The sequence below is a fragment of the Agelaius tricolor genome, unplaced genomic scaffold (genome assembly GCF_023055355.1).
Source record: "Agelaius tricolor isolate 1412-34295 unplaced genomic scaffold, bAgeTri1.0.p SCAF_3, whole genome shotgun sequence".
In the NCBI taxonomy this organism is placed as follows: Eukaryota; Metazoa; Chordata; class Aves; order Passeriformes; family Icteridae; genus Agelaius; species Agelaius tricolor.
In genome coordinates this window covers 15968978-15990226 of record NW_027269263.1, presented here as the reverse complement: position 1 = coordinate 15990226, position 21249 = coordinate 15968978, and the positions used below count along the sequence as shown (strand labels likewise).

At 37.7% G+C, this 21249-nt stretch overlaps 1 protein-coding gene across 3 annotated transcripts; it reads right to left on the bottom strand.

Annotated features, from left to right (window-relative positions):
• Positions 1-2080: 2080 nt before the first annotated feature.
• On the bottom strand, positions 2081-21249 carry HCFC2 (host cell factor C2). 3 transcript variants are annotated; one of them, XM_071422653.1, is made up of 16 exons: positions 21052-21249; positions 19137-19285; positions 18595-18755; positions 17348-17556; positions 16735-16819; positions 15576-15679; positions 14806-14994; positions 13565-13750; positions 13038-13141; positions 11871-12069; positions 10731-10931; positions 9495-9565; positions 8109-8246; positions 6614-6799; positions 5918-6203; positions 2081-4998 (listed from the first exon to the last, which is right to left on the bottom strand). In XM_071422653.1, exons 1-16 carry the CDS (start codon positions 21215-21217, stop codon positions 4973-4975), a joined length of 2460 nt encoding a protein of 819 aa, XP_071278754.1. In that variant the 5' UTR covers positions 21218-21249; the 3' UTR covers positions 2081-4972. The 3 variants fall into 3 exon arrangements, with proteins under 3 accessions (XP_071278754.1, XP_071278753.1, XP_071278755.1); XM_071422652.1 differs by having other exon boundaries at positions 4940-6203; XM_071422654.1 differs by having other exon boundaries at positions 4940-6203; positions 11910-12069.

Genomic DNA, 21249 nt, shown 5'->3' with positions numbered 1-21249 from the left:
TGTTAATACTGCTTAAAGGTACAAGATAACTGCTTGAACCTAATAACTTTTTGTTAAAAGAGAATTACCAGCACTGCGTGCAAGAGTGATGGTTACTCTAAAAGGCAGTTAAACATTTAAATGAGTGAATGGAAAGAAAAAAAAGAAGAGGATGCAAATAAACCAACATTTTGGACCTCCTAAAAGGTTTTGAACCTTTGAAAATGGCATATAGCCAGTGTGCCTCTTTTAAGAATTGCTTTGAAATAACTGTATATTGATAACTTCCATGTGTGGACAACAATATTTTATAATTTCAACAGAGACAGAAATAACTCTGAATGCTAGGACACACTGAAATGCTTCATCTCTTTTTCTCTTTGAAAATACCACATCCAAGCCTAAGTTTTCATTTTAAGGAGCTGCTGTACCAACTTAGCAATCACATCAGATATTAAAGGCAGATGCTTGTTAGAGGCAAGAATCCCCTCAAAAAAAACCAAACAACCACCAAAAACCAAAACAAACAAAACCCCAAAAACAATCAAACAAAAAAAAAACTAAAAAAAAAACCCAACCCCAAAACAAAACCAATGACAGCAAACTATGCCCACTCCCAATCTGAGAGATATTTTTGTTGTTCCTGTCAGGACTGTAAACCCAACAAATACATTAAATACTTCAGGATTTTGAAGGATGTAGGGAACAGACCCAGTTGAAGTTGACCATATTTATAGATGCCAGATTTTCACCACTTAGCATGAGGCACGTATAAGGAGTAAGACCAAGGGGCCCAGTAGCTCGCATGGATCTCTTGGGCCTTCCTGCCATCCTAACTCCCCTTCCAGGGGCTTCAGGTGCTAGACATTCTCTGGCTGAGCCCCACCACCAATCATTCATGCTGGGATTCAGCTGGATGCCCACCCTACCCCCACCTGCCCCACATCACAGGGATTTCCTCTCTGGGGAAAGTGCTGGAGGTGCAGTATCTTAAAGCCTCTATGGATCAAGAGGAATTATTTTAAGCTCATCTTCCTGATACTTTAAGCTGACTTGTTGAAATTCTAATAAAAGGGATCTCCACTTCCAGACCAATGGCAAACACGTCAAAATGAAGATTTCACTATTATTAACAGAAGGAGGAACCCATTGCCCATACAGTGCCAGCAGTCAGTGCTCCACCCCTGTCCTGAGAATCTGGAAATCCTTCAGTGTCAGAACTGGAAGCCACAGAATAAAAGTCCTGATGTTTAGCTCACTAGAAATATTATAAAAATATCCTAGGGACCAAATAATGCTACAAAGAAAAAATAAATAAATCAGAGTTGTTTTTAAGATAAATTCATACAGCAAATTCAAATTTGCCTCTGAGAGAAAATAACTCCTACTCTTAAAATCTTATCAACAGAAAGAAAACAGCACAAGAGGATTCTTCACTGATGTTTTAGGCCTTCCCATTTGTTTTCCACTAATGCAAGCATCATAAATAACAAGACAACAACCATTATTATAATAGCTAGGAACACAATGAAGGAATCAATCTGGAGCAGACAGCTTTTAGCAGTTTATCGTGTGAAGTCTCTTAAGGAGATCTAGAAACAATCCAGTAGACCTTACAGTTCATTTGCTCCTCTCTGCTCCCCCACTTCTTGCGGACATGAACACAATTCAAATCCTTAGTAGGAGCCTTCTGAGCAGACTTTGTGCTCACACATCTTTTTAACAAACTGCAACAAAGCAACACCAAACTCTTTGAAACTCATTGTCAGCAACAGTGACCCCTGTATAGACAGGGGAAGTAATGTCAGAATTTCAGTTCAGAAGGCCACAGCCTGCAAGGCACATAGGCATGGAAGGAAGTAATGGTGAGTGCACAGCAACTGTAGAAGGTGGGGCAGGGATACTGGAGAACCTCAACTAGGGAGAAAAGCTCATTACATAACCAAGAATTAACTTAGGAGACAATATTTATGGAAGAGTAATAGTACTATGACAGTGCTTATCATTAAACCCTCTTCCCCAATTTGAGAAATTGACTCTCTGCATCAGAAATTCCAAGTTTGTACACATACACCTCCGAAAAAACAGACACACTTCAGTATTTACAATGTGTTTGATAGGACAACCACTTTATTACAAAGAACAAACAATGCTTCAAAATAAGACTAATCAACTTGTATTGTACAAAATGTCAATTTCCTTGTAGAGGTCATGAAGTAACAGGCTGTAAGATTAAGTTCACGTCAAATTCGCTATCCTGAAATAATCAGATAACAACAGTAATACTTACTACATCTTCAGAGTTTACGGCATGATCATGCGCTCTACTCCAAACTACATTCAAAAGATATTGCTATAATTACTTTGGAAACACAAAGTGTAAGTTATTCTTCACTTCATTTCCACTTTCACAAGAACATTCTGAAGATGAAATTGTAGCAGTGCCTGCCATAACAGGGACAACTGTTCTATGCTTACACAGTCACAACTTCCCTAAGAAGTTCAGTAAACCTAGACATTTCTACAATACCGATATAGTAATCTGCTAGATTTCAGCTTCTGTTGCATGTCCTTTAGCAGTATCTGAAATAAATGGATAACATGGAGTCTCAAAGAGCTGGTGTCAACAATCTTCTAAACTTTAAAATCAAACAATCAATATTTGTCTGATATCTAGTTGACAGGCAAACAAGTGGGATTTAGACATTATAAATACAATTCTAAAAACAGACCAAAAAGTGTATTTTACAGTGTGTACCACAATTTCAGTTTAAAGTAAAACTGTGAGCAACTGAAGAGTTGCATATGATCACTATTCAACGTTACCCAACTTGGACAAAAAAGAAAAAGTGACATCTTATGTCAAGTCAGCTGAAAAAAGCACACTCACAAGGAAATTATACTTTCATCGAAAACGCCACAGTTTTACCCTTTGGTAGTCATGACACACCCACTGAAAAAAGAAATTGTGCAAAGCATGTGAAACCAAGTGCAAAAAAACTCCACCCAGACACACCCAACAGGTTTTATTCTTAAATAACAACTCTACAATCACAGCTATCAACCAACAAAATCAAAGCCACAAGTATTTTCTCTAAAGGCTTCTTTCACAGTACTAATAAGAAAAACCAAGTTCTATTCTTCTAGTAGACAGTTCATTTGTATGGTACTTTTGTTATCAGACAGTATTGGTAGTGAGATCCTACCTGACAAAATGGGCCATTAAAACACAAATATCTTAAAGCCAGTTAACTTCAGGAAAAGTCCTATACATTCATATTATAAACACTGTTTAAAGTGAAACTCGGATCTGTCATTGTCATAAAAACATGATTCTTCTCTGGAGTCAAACCACATGTGTTACTCCTGTGCCACAATTAACACTATTATAGCCATTTATGGTCCCTAGCACTTTCTTGATGCTATTGGAGCATGTGATGCATTGCGATAAATAAGGCTGTACCAGCACTTTGTTATAACCCTGATTCTCAGGGCAGCCAACACTTGGCTGTTATATCTGCTCTGGGAGACTTGAGCTGCTAAATCTCTACTATTTTAGTGATACTTCTCCCACCAAACCAGGCACATCATTGATTTTAGTTTATATATTTACAAATGTTCTTAAGACAAATTTTACTGGAAGAGGCAAGAAATTCTACCTTGATGTATAATATTTTGGCATTTGGGGCAAAATTAAAGTGCAAAGTATAAACTTCATTGCACAGTAAATAATTTAGATTTTATTTTAAAATAAATCTTATTTAGGTGCCTCAATCTATTCACCTAGTGACCTTGTCCAACTCAGCTTTGGTAAACATAGTTTTATATACAGATACATAAATAGCATTTAAAATGTTTACCTTTATTTTACTACTGTGAACAATTTTTCTCTTTTCCCATAGGAATGGATCAACCTATTCCTAGAAGTAATGCTTGTTGATTTTATCAGCTAGCTAGTTAATGTAAAATGATGCATAGTAAAAGGGAGATACTGAACTTGATTGGTAGAATATATTGGTAAAGCAAACAAGCACTTAAGATTAACTGGAATAAATATGTTGAAAGTTGCCATATAATGTGTGCAAAATTGCTTACCATGTATTCTAAACTTTGGTTAAAATTTTCACATTGAAGTTTTACAGAAACATTATGGAAGCAACACAAGTGATTACTAACACAGGAATGAGGTAAGTTATTATTAGTGCAAAAAGCAAGCATATGCTAAAAGCAAAGCATATGGATTAAAAAAAAAACAACTCATGGATGTTTTAATACAAGACCAGAAAGGTCTCTTGTAAACACTGGTATTTACAAGTTTAAGATTTGTACAGCTACAAAATGATAATTTTAATAGTAGTGCATTTACAATGAATTTATGTTTTTTGTAATAAGGGCAATGGGTAAGTTTATCTTTTTCCTTTTAAATTTTCAGGGGATATTTTTCAAGATTAAGATATTTGTTACAAATAGTAGAAAAAATCATTTCTTTACAAAAAAAGTATATATTAAAATATTTATACATTTTAAGTTACTATATAATAACTGGAAATTTTTGCCTTGTACTCAGGCACCAGAATGAAGAATGTGATATAGGGAACGGAAACCAAACAGAATTTGCTCATATCCCAAATCTTATGAATTATTTATGCAAGATCTGTAGCAATCCCGGAGACTCTACCTCAAACACTACTACTTGTGCCAATTCTTTTATTCATTTTTAATTTGAAACTCTGTGTTCTTTACATTTTTACTTATCACTACCGAAAAGAGCTGTTGGACAGAGAGCAATCCTCCACCCCACCATCTTGGATATATTTTCTATACGATACTCATACCTGAGCAAGGTTCTACAACATCGATGTGTCAAACGTAAAAAAGGTTATATATTTTTAAGATAAAAACAATGCAAAAATAAAATATTTGTAGCATTTACAAATAGTACAGGAGTTACATTAAACACTACATTCAAAAATTGAGATTTATTAAGTCATTTCTACTTGGAGCCTGATGTTTTCATATCTGCAAAGCAAAGGAGACATTGTTAAATGTTTCATAATTTCACATGGTGTACACACTCAAACATTTTCAAACAAACACTATTTCAGAGTTGTAGGATATAGATAATGGTCAAAACCCCTGCCAAATAAAGTGTTAAAACAGCACTGAAATACTGAACATCACAGAAGACAACTTCTTCATTGTTACGCCCCATCTTAGAAAAGGACATATTAGAAACCAAGCAGTGGAGCATTCAACAGGTGGGTCCCAGCCCAGCAGCTGAGGTCAGCTACCCCCCCACCACAGTTCCTTGCTGCCCAAGGGGATGGGCACTCTGCCCTTTCTACCTTCCTTTGTGCCCACAGTACCTCTTACTGAGCAAAGCCAGCTCCCAACAAAGCTAAGCCAGAAACGGGAAGGAGCAGGATGAGAAACTGGCAAAACTTGAGACCCCATATTGGCTTACTTATAAGGCAGGCCAAAACTGACCACGCTAACACTAATTTTAGTTTCAGTGGATCCATTCCCATCCCCAAATCATCATGAACCTGTACAAATTCAAGCCCAGGGACAAGCTGACAAAACCTTTTCTGGCTGTAACACAGATTTTAAAGTGTATATGCATCACGAAAATGCACCTGATATCACCTGATGGAATTTTTTTTTCCATTCAGGAAGGTGAAAAGACTGAAAAAAACCCTGATTACACTGTATGTCATCTACACGATGCACATAACTGGATTGCTTCTTATTAGACTGAAAAACTTCTGAGCTGAAGTGAATTATACAGAATTATTCAGAAGCAACATCTAGAATTGCACAAAACTCCCATAAGGAACAAACGAACATTTCAAGCAGTTCACATGCAGTGCTGTGTTGGTTCTGGAAGAAATGCACAGCTCCTGCTCCACTCAAATGCTGTGTGTGACAGTGACTTTACCTTGGAGCCACCGAACCTGCGTGGCTGGGCCGTAGCCTCTCTCATTCTTGGCTGAAATCCTGAACACTATGGCAGGCCGGGAGGTGTAATCCACGTGGGCATTGGAAAGCTGGGCAGCAGTCACTATGCAAGATGTTTTAAGACCACAGTATATCCTCATAAATACAAGTTGACTTGGATTTTCCTGTAGTTGCGTGGAACGGATGGCTAAGTAGGCAGAATATTCTAAAATATTTCCAGAGGGTGAAGCAGGAGGCTCCCAAGAAAGATGAATACAGTCTACACTCTGAAGAAAGAAAGAAACATATGATAGTATATAGCTAACCATAAATATCTAAACAATGCAAAAAAACCCCAAATTCTAAAGATTATGTGAAAATTCTAACCTATCATCACCACTCTGGAGATAAGATGTCTTTTGACTTTTTTTTTAAGAAGTGTGGTAAACCCCTATAGATTTAATGATCCAAGACTAGAAAATCATGGGGAAACTATAATTAGCTCTTAAAAGAATTCTTTTTAGCAAATTTCTTAAAGAAATATTGAGCAGAGTTAACTAAGTAAGCTTTGGACACTATTTTGTATGACAATTTTAACTTAAAAATAAAACTAACTATAACTAAGAGCTCTGAGATTACACCGGTGACGAGAATTTCACACATGAGAACCAGAATCAGAATTACCTCTATTTCTCACCTTGGTGATTTTGACTGTTGAAGGAGCTCCAGGAAAACCTGGAATGCATGTCTTGAATTCACTGATTTTACTGAAAGGCCCAACACCACAGCCATTAATTGCAGCAACTCTGAATCTGTACACTGTGCCTGGAAACAGATCTTGTTTCTTAAGTAATCTGTAGTCTGGTACATCTGCACCTTCCATCTGAAAATAAAGCAACATTTTTGGTAATTTTTCAAATATTATAAACACAATTAGCCTAAAAAGTGTTAAGCTGAGATTAATAAAGTTTAATTGAAACTGAAATCTATTTAATACTGCTGTACTTACATCAGAATTTATGAAAAGGTTTTGACTGACACAGTATTTCACATCAAAAGAGCTGATGTAATATGCAAAGTAAGACTACATGTCTAGACCAAACGATATCCCATTTTTTCAGTCATTTAAATTAAACTGTGCCTTGTGGTTATTTTTACTCAGGAAAGTTAAAAGAAAGTAGCATTTACAACTACATAAGTTATGATTTAATTAACATAATATTCCATCCTAAAAAATACTTTTATTTCAAAAGCAGTTATTTCTAACATTAGGAGCTGCAGTACAATTTGTAGGTAATCAAAATGTTTTTAAGGAAACACCCAGTAAGTTAGTAGCAAACAGCTTTCTGAAACATTATGTGCTACCATACTTCCATTATTAAAATATGCATTGATGCATCACTGATCCTTACAGTGGAACCATTTTCCTACTGAATAATGTAAAAGAACCACAATTAATGTAAACACTGTACAATGTACTGTGCTCTTTAAAACTAAGACATAGAATATTTATAGTGAAGTGCTTGCAAAGGAAGGATTCCGTTTTTTTTTGTTTCTGTCTCAAGAAGACACAATTTTTGTTTCTAGTTAATGAGGACATCACTAATTTACACTTTTACTCTCAAAACTGTTACACTTTTCCGAGTTTCACACTCATAATTTTCATGTATCCACTTACATGTACCAAATAGTAAGTCAGAAAGATCTAATAGAAAAACCACTACAGTTCCTGATCTACTTTTTTTAAACAGTCTAGCCTATGTCTTACTAGTATCTTTAAAATTTTTATGCAAAGATTCTGGGAATAGAGAAGAAACTGAAACATTTCAATGCTGGACTGAAATAACATATTAAGAAATTGTGGGGGTTTTAGTTTTTAAGAATTTTACTGGCTTGAAAATTTATAAGTTTAAAATTGTTTTCTAAGGCAAGAAATAAAAAAAGAACAAGCAATAGCAAAATAAGATATTTTGTGTTATCATACATAAATAACAAAAGAAATTCATCTAGTTTAGGAAATAGTAAAAAAAAGGTGAGAAAAATACATGAAGAAATACTGGTCATAAAATACAACTCCTACAAGCACCAGATTCTGCTGCAGTATTAGAAAATCCCATATTTTGTTGTGAACTATATAAGCAACAAATTCTGAAACAGGTATATGCAAGTTATATCAGAGGAGCAGCAGCTACCTTGCTATTGATGTTCAGTGTTTCCTCTGGCAGCAAGTAGAACTGGCTCACCACAGCACTGTTGTTCTTAAAAATTCCCACATCATACCACCGGCGGTCCCTGGTTTTCACCGGTGCTGGCAGCCTCTGGGGAGCTCTCTAGTATTTGAAGAACACATCATGTAGATTACCCACACTTCAATGCCATGGAAAAAAATGTCAAGGCTCTAGTATATGTAAGAGACAACCCCCTTTTATACCAGTATTACTTTCTTATACTTCAAATGAATATGCATGTATTATTAAAATACTGTGCAAAACCAACTGGTTCTTATACATTTACTCAGACTCAGTCTATCATTTAAAAAGTAACAGCTGGGATGTCGCATCTGATATTCTGAATGGGGCAGGGAAGAAGCTTAAATCTGTAGAACTAGGTGTCCGTAGCAGCATGTAGTTGAGAGAAGGTCTTGACTTTCTCTCAGAGGTCAAGAAGTTTCCCAAGCTGGTCCAACATCAGCAGCTCCCCCTAGGGCTCAGCTGTAGCTCAGCCCCACACGTGCTCTTTCTCAGGCACTGCGGAACTCGCCTAACCTGAGAACAGCCCTCTGCTGTGGCATGGGGCCGTGGGGATGGAGGGCATGCAAACTGCTCCTGACTGACCCAGTAAGACAAACTGGTTTTCTTGCTGGTCTCCAGACACCAGGGAGAGCACTTGCACAGTCAGATGCCCAGCACAGACAGGCCATGATCCTGCTAGCATGGAAATGGGGCAGGAGCTGCAGCTGCTCTTGGCAGAAGCACCCCCCCCCCTTTGGTAGCAGCTGCTTCTCCCCATCCTTAGTTCCTCGCTTTTGGTGGCAACAGTGGCACCTTTGGTGGCAACAGTGGCAACTTGTGTATTAAGTTGTAAGCAGGTGAAATAGGAAGCAGTTACTTTTTCAGGCAGTATTTACAGCTTGCATAGTCAGTCCCCATCTCCTCTAGGGAAAAACATCAAGATGTCAGTTCAGTTACGTTTCAAATCTATAGACTCAGCAGCCAACACTAGTCTGATTTAATACATACTTCATTCTAAATTCAGTTGTGCATACAGGAAAAGTTTTTATATTTGCACATCATGCAGCAGAGACCATTCCACTGTGCCAGTTGATGAAAACAATTCAACAGCTGAAACATGAACTTGGATCTCCTCCCAACTACACAACTGCTACTTAGATTCATATCTAACCCACAAAATGCAATTAGTTTTACAACAGAAATGTTTACCCCTGTATTATTCACTCCAAGCTCAAAATAAACACTGCTTTTCTTTCAAAAATATAATTAAAGGAAAACAGAAGAGCCCTTACAACTAATCAACAGAACAATAGGTAAAGCAATTTGATAATACTTTTTCAGACTTACAGAAGAGTGTGAATCATTTCTCTGTCCAGTACTGACCCTTGTTGAAGGCGCGACATTAGCAGTTTCAGCAGCTAAAAACAAAACATGAAATCTTAAAAACATAAGCAATAGACAAAATTTAATACAAAACCCACAGAGTATGAAAGTTGACCTCAATAGCCATTTACAAATATTTGTTGCACAAGAATGTCTCAGACTTCTTTTGCATGCAGTTCTATTTATAACACAAACTAATTTTGGCTTCTATCAAATTTACAGAACAATTCTGAAAGTCTGGCACTGGAGGTGCTACAGATAATACAAACAGAAGGCAGGACTCAGAAAATCGTAAAAAGTGACAGCATTATGAAATCGATATAAAATATTTGTGAACAAATAATCTAAATACCAGATTGAAGCACATACTGGGGACATTGTATGAATAGTCTAAGTGTGAATTCTTAATTTGATTGCATTTTTTCTGGCATCGATACAGCTTGAATTCTGAACATAAACAGTTAAACTGTAAACAACCCTAACAAATGGGAGCAGAGCATTCATTAAATTTAAAATGAATCTTTAAAGAAAAAAAGATTAGGCACATGAGTAACACATGGGAGTGTTAGTATTCTATACTTGTGTTCCTGGGTTCTGCTCTTAAATTACAATACTGCTTGGTAAAAATCACACAACATCAATATGAGAATACAGTTCTTTAGTTAACACTCAAAACAGTAACAAGCACTGCCTGTGGATATTTATCAAAAACAAAACTTGAAAAACTACCCGTTTATGTTCTGCATTGCTGCTTATTTTGGTTATTTCCAGCAGACTGTGAAGAGGCCAGCACATTAGACCAGCAGTGAGCTGGCCACATTTATTAGAGATGGTCAGGTGCTTAAAGTCAAAATCATCCAAGGTTACCATTTTAGTCTTTTGCTGACTAAACAGACAAGCACTGAATGAAAATAAATGTGCAATGAGCAGCAAAACAGGCTACCACTGATATTTAGAAAATGGACCTCTGCATAAATGAAGATTTGTCACTTAAAGGAAACAGGGTGATTTACAAATGCATAGAAGGAAAACACTGATTTTAAAAGATGTATAAATCCAGGCTGCACAAGGTCTTCAATGCCCAAAGCCCTATCTACATCCCAGGTACTACTCAAGACAGGAATCCCACCACACTATAGGAACTCTGATGGCCTTAGAAATATATGGCTCAAAATACAGTATGTGAAACACATTTCAAACCTTCAGATTTTGAATTGAATGTTGTTAGTGAAGTTTCATCTTTAACAACTGCCCCATTTGTACTTGATGATTCAGTTTTAACAGCCTGCTGGGTTACCATAGTTTGTGTGCTGGAGACAGTACTGGATACAGAAGCATCAGGATTTACACTTTGTTTGTCCAAGTCATGTAATTCAGCTACATTTGCTGATGTCTGAGCACCTTAAAAAAGAAGAAAACATTAGCAAGAATTCAATATTGATAACACACCAAATCTCAACTTGATCTAAAGGATTTAGTTTCATATAAAGCCTGAGTTTATCTCAAAATTAGGTTAGAACAGATCTGATTATACTGATTGCTAATGCTTCCTTTAGGTTTATAAATTAACAGGAGTCTGTCTCCACAGTCATAAATAGGTGTATGTTAACAGTTATTTTAAATTTGCTGTTTTTTATGTATTTGGTCACAAAAAAGTTAATTTGGGGAAAAAAACCCTACTAAAATAAAGCATCCACACAAATCAGTATCACAGATTTCTAAAAATCAATTTAAGATTAACCCCTGTAGAAATCTGTTTCTCACTTAGCAATCAGAACCAACATTTCCTCATTTAACTAAATTACACTGTAAAGAAAATAAAAATCCAACTACCTATAAAATACATTGAGATCAAATATAAACAGATCAGGTGATTAAGCCTGGATTCATTACACTGAACTTAAAGCACTTCAGTGACATGCATAAATCAGAGCCTTGCCATCTTTTACTTCCTCTACAGTCAGAGACAAACATGCTTGTCTCTACACTGCCTGAAATTTTGCATCAGCCAACAGCTAAAAGAGACACAGTGTTGGAGTTTGGAGTTACTATCACCATAATGTTGTAAAATGCATCTGTCCCTTTTTACTTGATGCTAAAAATGGCTATTTATGTTTAGACAGATTGTCCATCATAATATTGAATATATTGAGAATTTCCTGTACCTTGCAACACTTCAAACAAGTTAAGATTTCAATTTTCTTTGTATCTTCTAAAAATATGTTCAGTAATAACTAACACAAGTTGGGTTTCTAAACTACAAAGGACTCATAAATAATTTTAAACTACAAGACAGAAACAATCTTATTTTATGTTTTTGAGATGAATTTTAACTCTCACTTTTTTTTTCCTCTATTTTTTTTCTTATAGTCATCTTACTTGAAGAAGTACAAACAGGCAAAAGAGAAGGGGCATTTGATTCTTTGAATCCTGTAGCATCTGTGTGGTTTTTCATAGTCTCCTGTGTAACCTTGTTTTCAGGTGCTGCAACCTTTTCTTTTCCTTCTACTTTTGAACTGGATGAAAGGGCAACTTGGACCTAACCAAAACAACACATTTGTTAATGTTACAATGCAAAGTTCAGAAATTTCAACTGCAAACATGGCATGAAAATGCTTGCTCATAAACAACAATATAAACTCCTCCAATAATTCCTTCTAGTACTTTAAATTAGACCAAGAAATCAATCTCTCAATTCTTATCTTAGTCATTATAAAACAAAGACTCGAACACTGAGTTGACTTGGAAGACTCACACTAAATTATATCATTACATGGCATTTCATTGCTGTGTATATTTAGTCTACTGGGGGGACTTTGGGCAATGGGGAAAATCACAATTATAGAGGCTTTCAACCTTCGCTTTCCTGACATGTACTTGAGATATTTCTACTCTTAGTGAAATTTATGGTACTTCTACATGTGTTTTCTCCAGGAATACATTATGGATCCCATACAGATCTCAGACTTTACACAACTAAGAAATGGTCCAAAGTTCTAAAAATGAGATCCTTTAGCCAGAGTTTGTCCTCACTATTTCTGTTAAATTGGTGGAACGGAGGAACATGTACAACTGCACACCACAGATAATAACTAGATTTAACTTGCTGTAGGAACTTACAAATAAGCAGACTAGCATAAAACTAAACTAGCCTAACAAAGAAGTAATATGCCTTATTATTTTTGCTTCCCACATTAATGTCACCAGCATTCTGAGAATGAATAGTATTCCTGTTGGTGTCAGACTCAGAGTTGGCACTGTGGAAGACAATACAGTTGCAATTCCCTCCTGCATTAACAAGAAGAGGTCTTGTAAGATTGTATCTCAATCATAAAAGCAAGAAGTATGTAAGAAAACAGACAACTACTTCAGCAGGTGTCTTTCTTTTTGTTTTGTTTGCCAAGACTGAAAAAGTATGCAGGGAGTTTTGAAACTGAGAAATGTTCTGGCAGTTCACTACCTTGCCACACTGTTTTGACACTGAAGCATTTTCCAGCTTATACTTACATTATTAGGAATGAGATTATTTGTTTGGCTGGGATGATCCACCTTCATTTCTGCATAAGGGATGCTAGGCACTGATTGTGGACTCTGATGGAGAGAACAGCCACCTTGCAGGTAAACAAAAGCAAATTCCCATCAGTTCTGCAAAACTTAGTATTATGATGGTTTTAACATATTTCAGTAAGAAAAAGGGAGGCCAAAGTTGCCTGAAGGAAAACTTTATTGTAAGTCTGAAATGAAACTGTATGGCTAAATAGTCAGATAAAATCCCTTCCTCACTGTTTCCTTTCTCAACTTGTGCCTAGCATTCTACAAATATCTTCGTAATTCAGATACCTGGCCAAAACCAACACAAACAAGTGAAGGGGGAGTTTGCCATAATTATGATGCAGGCATTTGGAGAATAACCAAAGAAACAGGGTCTCTCTCTCACAGAATGGTTCTTTATAAAACAAACTCATATTTATTACTTATGCAACCCTCCAGTCTGCCTGCGCACGAGCAATAGTGTAATGTCATCTGACTGCTACCTTGTGAACTCAGCACTGATGTCTCAGGAACGCCAGTACCAGGAGTTCCAGCCACCAGTGGCACTGGTGAGTCAGCATGTAATTGAAGAAGATATCCTTCAACTGTAGGTACTTCGTCCCACTTCAATTGAAAAGAGTTGGTTGTAGCTCTGATCAGCTGTACCTGTGATGGTGCTAGAGGTCTCTCTACAGGAAACCAATAAAACACAGATGGCATGTTAGAAATTGCCTTCCCCTACCAGTTTATTAAATAGTTGCATATTGCAAGTAAAATCAGTCGCTCCTTTTTCACTGATGTACAATATATACGAACATATATTCAACAAGAAACCACTGTCAAAGGGGGCAAGTCAAGACAGAGAATTACAAAGTGTCTTTGTAGCTGCCAGTAGGCCTTTAAGTTGTAGCTACATCACTGTAGGGATTACAGAGACAGCAGATCCTTGTGTTTTCCTGAAATGCTGCAGGTAGCTCTTTGGCTCCTAAAGCTCTACATATTCCTCTAATTCACAAATAATTCCTCTTCCTTTTTGCTTGCTCTGTGTAGCTGAAGTGAGCTTTTACTCTAACTTCTTCTGCACAGGCTGTAACCTGGACATGACTAGCCAACGGCTTGCTCCTCTCACATGCCTCTATGCCTGACCAGGCTGCAGTCCTAAGTACACCCCTCCTCCGCTATTTTTCATTTTCTGAGGGAAAAATGAAACAGGAAAAAAAAAAGTTCTATTCTAATTCCCTCTCTCCCAACTCAGTGTCCTGCTATCAATGCAGCTACTGAGTGATTAGTCTCCAGAATTCCCTTCATCCCTAGGAACAATTTGGTCCTTTCTTAGATTGAAGAGTATCTTTTTGCAGTCCAAGAGATGAGGAAGCAGCAGCAGCAGCAGCAATGATCCCGAGAGATGGGATTTGGTGAAAAAAGTAAGTAGTAGCAGAAAAGATCACTAAAAAGAGGCCAGGAACCCTGAGGTTAGGCAAAACAGCCTTTAGCATCTTGTATCAACTGACTATGGCATGCAGTGCAGAATTTAGCACATATTTTTTTCAGAGGCTTTAAAAAAGCCTTCCTAATTTTTTTTTATTTTAAGTAATAGCCTTTAAACAACCAGCAGTAAAGCATGATTTAAAAACAAATTTTAAAATGTAAATACTCTTAAAGTTTGCTCATCAGTCATGCAAGCTTTCCATATGTTAATAAAACACAGAACATAGTACAAGTCTCTTATTTATTTCTGACTCACCAGTATCAAGGTACCAAAGATCTTTGCAGCAAACTTGATTGTTCCAAGCTTTTCTGTAACCATCTCTACCACTCCAGATATACAGACGAGTGCCAATAGCTACAGCACAGTGTCCTGCTCTTGGCCCTGGTAACAAGTTACTTTTGTCCTCCTGGCAATCTGAGATCAGACCTATCCATTCTGTGGTATCTAGTAAATGAAACTCAAAGCATTTAGTTTCTAGATGTTCTCCAAAACAAGAAATAAAGATGTTAACACTTAACTGCTCAGAAAAAAATGAAAATAAATCACCTCTCTTTTTTATAGACAGCTGCATTTAAAATGGAAATATTATGAAGAGAAGGTCACTTTCCAATTAGTGTGCAAGATAAAATCAATTCATACAGGCTGAATTCTGACCTCTGGTTATCTCTCTCAGGCAAATAGATCAGAAGTTGAGAATTCAGGGATAGTACTAACATGCTTAGAAAAACCTCATTTCAGAATCTGTCTCCTGTGTTCTTCTATAAATGAAGGAGTATTTACATTACTTAGCATTAAAGTTGTATTAACAAAGATTTGTAAAAGCAAACCTGCTAAATCTTCAAAGAAAAATAATAATTAAAATATTTATTTTCAAGTAATGTGCAAAAAATTGGCAACTTTTTTAGTCAGCCAGGATTACAACTATGTATCCTAAACTTTTCTCAACATCTTCAAAATAGTTACTCTACTCTGTTAAGAAAATATTAATTCAAAATACCCACTTCCAGAAAGGCAGAAACACTAACCCAAATTAAGGTAAGAAAAGGAACCGGTGCATTTCCATTCACCATCAGGAGCAGAAATTTCACCTCCTGCTGACTGTGGAACCCATCCACCAAAAACATACATTCTGAAATACAGAAAAAGAGGGAAGAGAGAAAAAGAAAAGAAAAGAAACACCAATTAACAGCTAGATGTGCTGTTCAAACTAGGAAAAAAAGGAAAATTTCCAGTGTGTTACCATTCTCGTTCACAGCAAATTTTATTTATATCTACTGTCTTTATGAAGTACTGTTGTGGACATCTACCTCCTGAAATTTCTGAGTAAGCTGACTGATTGAAAAACCCAACCACACAAAAAAGTCCCAGAAACTTCTCAAACAACTTTCTAGAAACAGCAGTTAATACTGTAACATTTAGCAAACCATCAAACTGCTAACGTTCTCCAAAAATACCACACGTAAACAGAATTTCTACAATCCTTTACTGCAGAGCCCTTAGTAAGTCAGGCTAAAATAACATGACTGGCATCATATTAAATTTTGATATAATTCAGATATTATAATTTAAAAATACAATGCAGGCTACAAACTACTGACATTTTAAGTAAATAATAAAAAGCTAAGCTGTTGGATCAGAAGATATAAAGCTTTCATACTTCTTTACTTCCTTGCCTCTTTCTCCTCATGCCAGCTTGTAAATTGATACAAAATGGACTGAAACCCATGTTTTAAAATCCATTTTATCAATGCTACCTGCCAAAACAAACCATATTGGCAAGAAGCAGAGTAATGAGGGACAGACTGCAGAAAAAGTGGGGAATAGTTTTGCCTGGAACTAGTTTTACTCTTTGAGAAATTTTTTTGTATAGCTACCTAATCTGTGTCACACACATAGCGGCACTGAAGCTTACTCCTGACAGAGCTCAAGCCCAGCTGAGGCTGCCCCAGAATGCACAAAGGTGCTCCAAGAAGCCCAGAAAGCTGCTGATGGCTTGGGCAGATTGTCCTGCTGGATGGAAACACTGATGGATTGCTACCCTTGAGTTAATAGTGGCACTGAAACAGCAGAAGAAAACTATTCTACAGGGCTGATGTTTATACTGAGTATACAGTAGTGGATAAGCATCATCATTCCCCTACTAGGTGTACCTTTCTAGAGTTGAGCTTTTAACAACAGACATACTTGTTTCCTATTACATTGGCCGTATGGAGACTGCGAGGAAGTGGTACTGTCCCTTTGGTTTCTGGTCTTGACCAGGTCATGGTTTCTAAAAGAAAGAGAATAAAATTCTCAAGAAAAAAAAAAAAAAAAAAAAAAAAAAAAAAAAAAAAAAAAAAAAAAAAAAAAAAAAATCTTGTTGCTACATATTTCACTACCTGGATTTTAGGAGGGAACCTACCTCTAATACTCAGCAAAGCTAAATTTCACCTTTTTAAGATGGCTATTTTTAGAAAAAGGGTGCAATAGCAAACACTTGGAAACTTCTTTTTAAAAAACTATGGGAAATACTGACAAACTAAGTGTTTATCAAAAACATAAATTATGGTTTCATTATGGTTATTCAACTTGGTTTCTTTAGAGTGTTTTAAAGACTATGGTAACTGTGTCATGTAGTACTCATAATCAGTGAGGATAATATATGCAAAAAATCTATTTAATTCCAAATATTACAAAAGGTTAACACTATGGTGTCAGTCTCAATAATATCTGCACCACAGCCTGCCATTAACCATTTTATACTGTAATTTTTCCCCTCAGCCAGTAAGCACTGACTTCTGCTGGCAAACCAACTCACCTATGTCAAGTTCCCAGAGATCATTAAGCCGACAGCCACACATGCCTCCAAAAATATACATCTTCGGGCTTCCCACATCTTTTCTGCAGTACACTATGGCTGTGTGAGATTCTCGGGGAGATGGCAAGATTCCTTTGGTTACAGGAATACTCCAGCCAACCACACCAGATCCATGTTGCAGCTCCAGTTCATAGAAATCATTTAAATATCTAGAGTATTATTGTCAAAGTATGAAAAACTCACTTATAAGCATGACATCAAGTGCACTTTAAACCCTGACCACTTCCAGGTATTACAAACTTCTGTCTTGGGAGGGTGCAGAGTTCTAAACTCTCAAAACATTTGATGCATTGTGGGCAGTACCAAAACTGAATTCAAAATAGATTTAAAAAAAAATTAACATTTATAACTTGTTGCCTCTGAGAAAACATGCTCTCTTATTTGATACACTGTATTACATAAAAGAAACATGAAAACAACACTTATTGCAAAAATTGCTACATATGGACACACAATAAACCGCAAAGGAGGGGGAAATACATGACAAGTGGTATTAGAGAGAAATTTCTGCAACTCTTAAAGCAATGAAGGTGAAAAGAAGCTGTTGTTTTCTTGTGTCTTCAGGCTGGCCAATACACAATTAGCTATTTGTTGCTGAATCTATTAGCAAGTTGTTTTTAGATAATGGTCTTTGAATCTTGGCATTCACACCAGATACCTTTTGTTTACTGAGCTTGAAATTGCCAGTTTATAGCTCAGTGGATATAAGTGCTCTGAGATGCAGGTGAATGTCGATATAAAACTTCAGCATTATAGCACAGTTTCTTACAATAATGGCACCTTCAGCTGTTATAGTAAAAAATTTCCAGATGAATTTATAACTGTTTTTCACAACAATACAGAAGAAACATCCATCTAAGTCCCTGATGACTCATGAGACTCTGCTGATTGAGGTAATTCTAACAAACAAGCCATTCTTAGAAACATCACCCAAAATACCAGGAGAAATACAAAAGCCTACTCAGGTTGCCCTACAAAAGTGTCAGAGCTGTCACTCAGTGTTCCATATTGTGGGATTAGCAAAAGGAATACTTAACCTTCTTTGCATGTAACCCCTTCACTGCACAAATAATCCAACTTTGAGCACCTGGTGTGCAGGCCAGCCTGCCTAGAATGTTCCTTTTCAAAGCTGTCAAAACAAGTAATTTGTTTTTAAAGCCTTTAAATTCAGAGACAAATCAGCATACCTGGGAACATTATTATTTGAATCTTCACTTTCATTTGCCAGGCCACCAAATAAATAGCACTTGTTACCGTACAAAGAAAAGCTGTGGCCAAGCCGAGGACAAGGTGGTGATCCATTTGAAGGAGCTTGAGGTTTTACTTTTTTCCAGAGCCATCGACTTGCCTTGAAGACAAAAAAAACTATTTTAAAATAATTTCATTGATAGTCTGTCATAACAAAGAGAATTCATATAATATTAACACTTATGTATTTTCTGAATTATTTTAAGGGAATGCTGAGCTTTTCTTAGGACATTCATTAAAAGGGATATGTAAGAGCTAACCTTAATAAAATATTGAATATATTATACTTTATTTAGACTAGATGAAAGTCTCTATTTCAAAGTTATTTAGAATAAACTTTAGATTCTTAAGATGGAAAAAATCTTCTGAAGAGCAAAGATCATCTAACTTTCCTCTGCAGTTGGTAAAAGAAAATGCGTTTCTTCATAAACAGATAAATATAGTAGTCCTGAAAATCAAAACATACTCATTCATTTCCTACCTGCAATTCATATAAATCATTGCTATATCTTCCATATTCAACCATTCCTCCAAAAACTAGTATTCTGGTACCATCACAAACAAATCCATGTGCTGCACAGCCTGGAGGAATATCTCCCCTAACAGCAGGAAGGAACCATTGATTCGTAACTATAGTAGGAAATAAAAAGCCAAAACCCAGAAAAATAGATTAGAAAAACATTTCAAACACTGAAACATGTATTTTTAAATACTTCCGCTTTCTAAAGAATTACCTTTTATCTGCCGATAACTACGGTTATTTGCTTCACACTAAGTTTTAAATTAATTCTTATTTTCTTTAATAACAAGAAAAGCAAACACCTCTATCAAACCAGTGTTACCCAGTATATGAATGAGCCCATGAGGTCACTGTAACTAAGTCAGTCACTTGCCAAGAATAGAGGCTAATGAGGAACACAAGTGCAGTTCCACACAAAAGAGATAACCACACTAACTCAGAGGGAGCTAGCTCTAGAAACAGAATTATTAGAGCTACAGCAGCATGGCACGGTGTCTGGACTTAATAGCCCTATTCAAAAACTAATTACACTGTTCTGAGACTCATTTTAATATCCACAGAGTGGGAGAGGAGAGGCACAGAGTCGAGAAAAAGCAATTGAGACTGTCTGATCCAGCAGCAGCATAGTGGTGCCTAAACTGTTCTGAAATTTAAGAATTACAGGGGACAATGTCTTCTTTTTCCTACACATTTTATGAGCACAAAGAGGAGAAGTAGGAAATTAGAAGCTTCCAGTGAACGTTGCTGCAGGGGATTAAGATGCTCTCAGTGTGTGCCAGCTCCTCAAAAATCATCACATGCACAGCAAGGGCCATGGATGATATCCCACACTCAGGCAGTTCAGGTCATAACCCTGCATCTTAACCCCAGAACAAAAAATTTCAGTTTGGGCCAAGCACTCATCCAGAAACTGGAGCAACTAAGTCATGATGCTTTTTGTCACTGCTGTAAAGGGGAAACACCTTAAGCAGAAAGTCTGGGAAGAAAAAAAACAAGTCATTATAAGACTCACTCAAAAGGCACTCGTCAGAACCTCTGTTCTGATGGCATAACTATGTTAAGAGTTTTCTTCGGATTACTTGTCAGAACAGAAAGGTTAAGAGATTTTTTTCGTTCTCCCGTCAGAAATCTGATTCAAGCATAGTATATCTTGAAGGTATCCAGAAAAAATCTGCCTGGAAAAACCTCAAGCAGCCAACACTGTCTGACTGAGAAGCACAGATCAGTCACTGAACTCCCCCGTCTCGGCCCAAGCCCTGAAATTACACACAAGTTTTCCAGCCTCATCCAGCATTCAGTACAGTAACTATTTGGGCATCTGATCTTTCACAAATAAAATCGGTCTTGGGCAGCTTCCTGTTTGGAACGGCTCCCGATGCCAACACGTTCACTTTTCCAAACAAGATTCCCATTCCAGGGCACTCGGCTCTCGTGAGCTGCCGCCACCAGAGGGAAGGAGGGGGATCCGGACACTCGTAGGGACTAATCCCGCCTGCCGCCATTCAGCCGCGACCTGCCAGGAAAGAGAGACTCCGCATCCCTGAGCGACGGCCGGGGACAGCAGAGCAGCCGCGATCCTCCTGGTCGCTTTTCCCCAAGCAAGGAGCACCAACCCCGCAGTACCAGCCAGGGCGCAGCACTACCCCACGGAAGACCCCCTGGCCCAGGCATATTTTCCGCCCCGCCATTTCGGCTCCGGGCAGCTCCTCAGCCCGGCCGCCGCCCCCTCGGCCAGGCCCCCCGCGAGCAGTGCCGGGGGACGGCGGGAGGCCTTGGGGGGGAGCCCCGGCGCCGTGCGGAACCCGGTGCCACCGGTGGTCGCAGATGGGACAGCCCCGCCGCTGTCTCCCCCGCGGCGGGGCCCCGCCCCGCGCACCCGTGTTGTAGACGTGCAGCTCGTCGGCGATGCCCTCGTTGCCGCCGCCGAAGATGATGAGCAACTCTCGGATGGCGACCGCGCGGTGCCCGTGGCGGGAGCGTGGCACCGGCCCCGTGAAAGAGGACACCCGCCTCCAGCTCAGCCCGGCGGCGGCCGCCGCCATCTCAGTGCCGTTCCCACAACGCACTGCGCGGC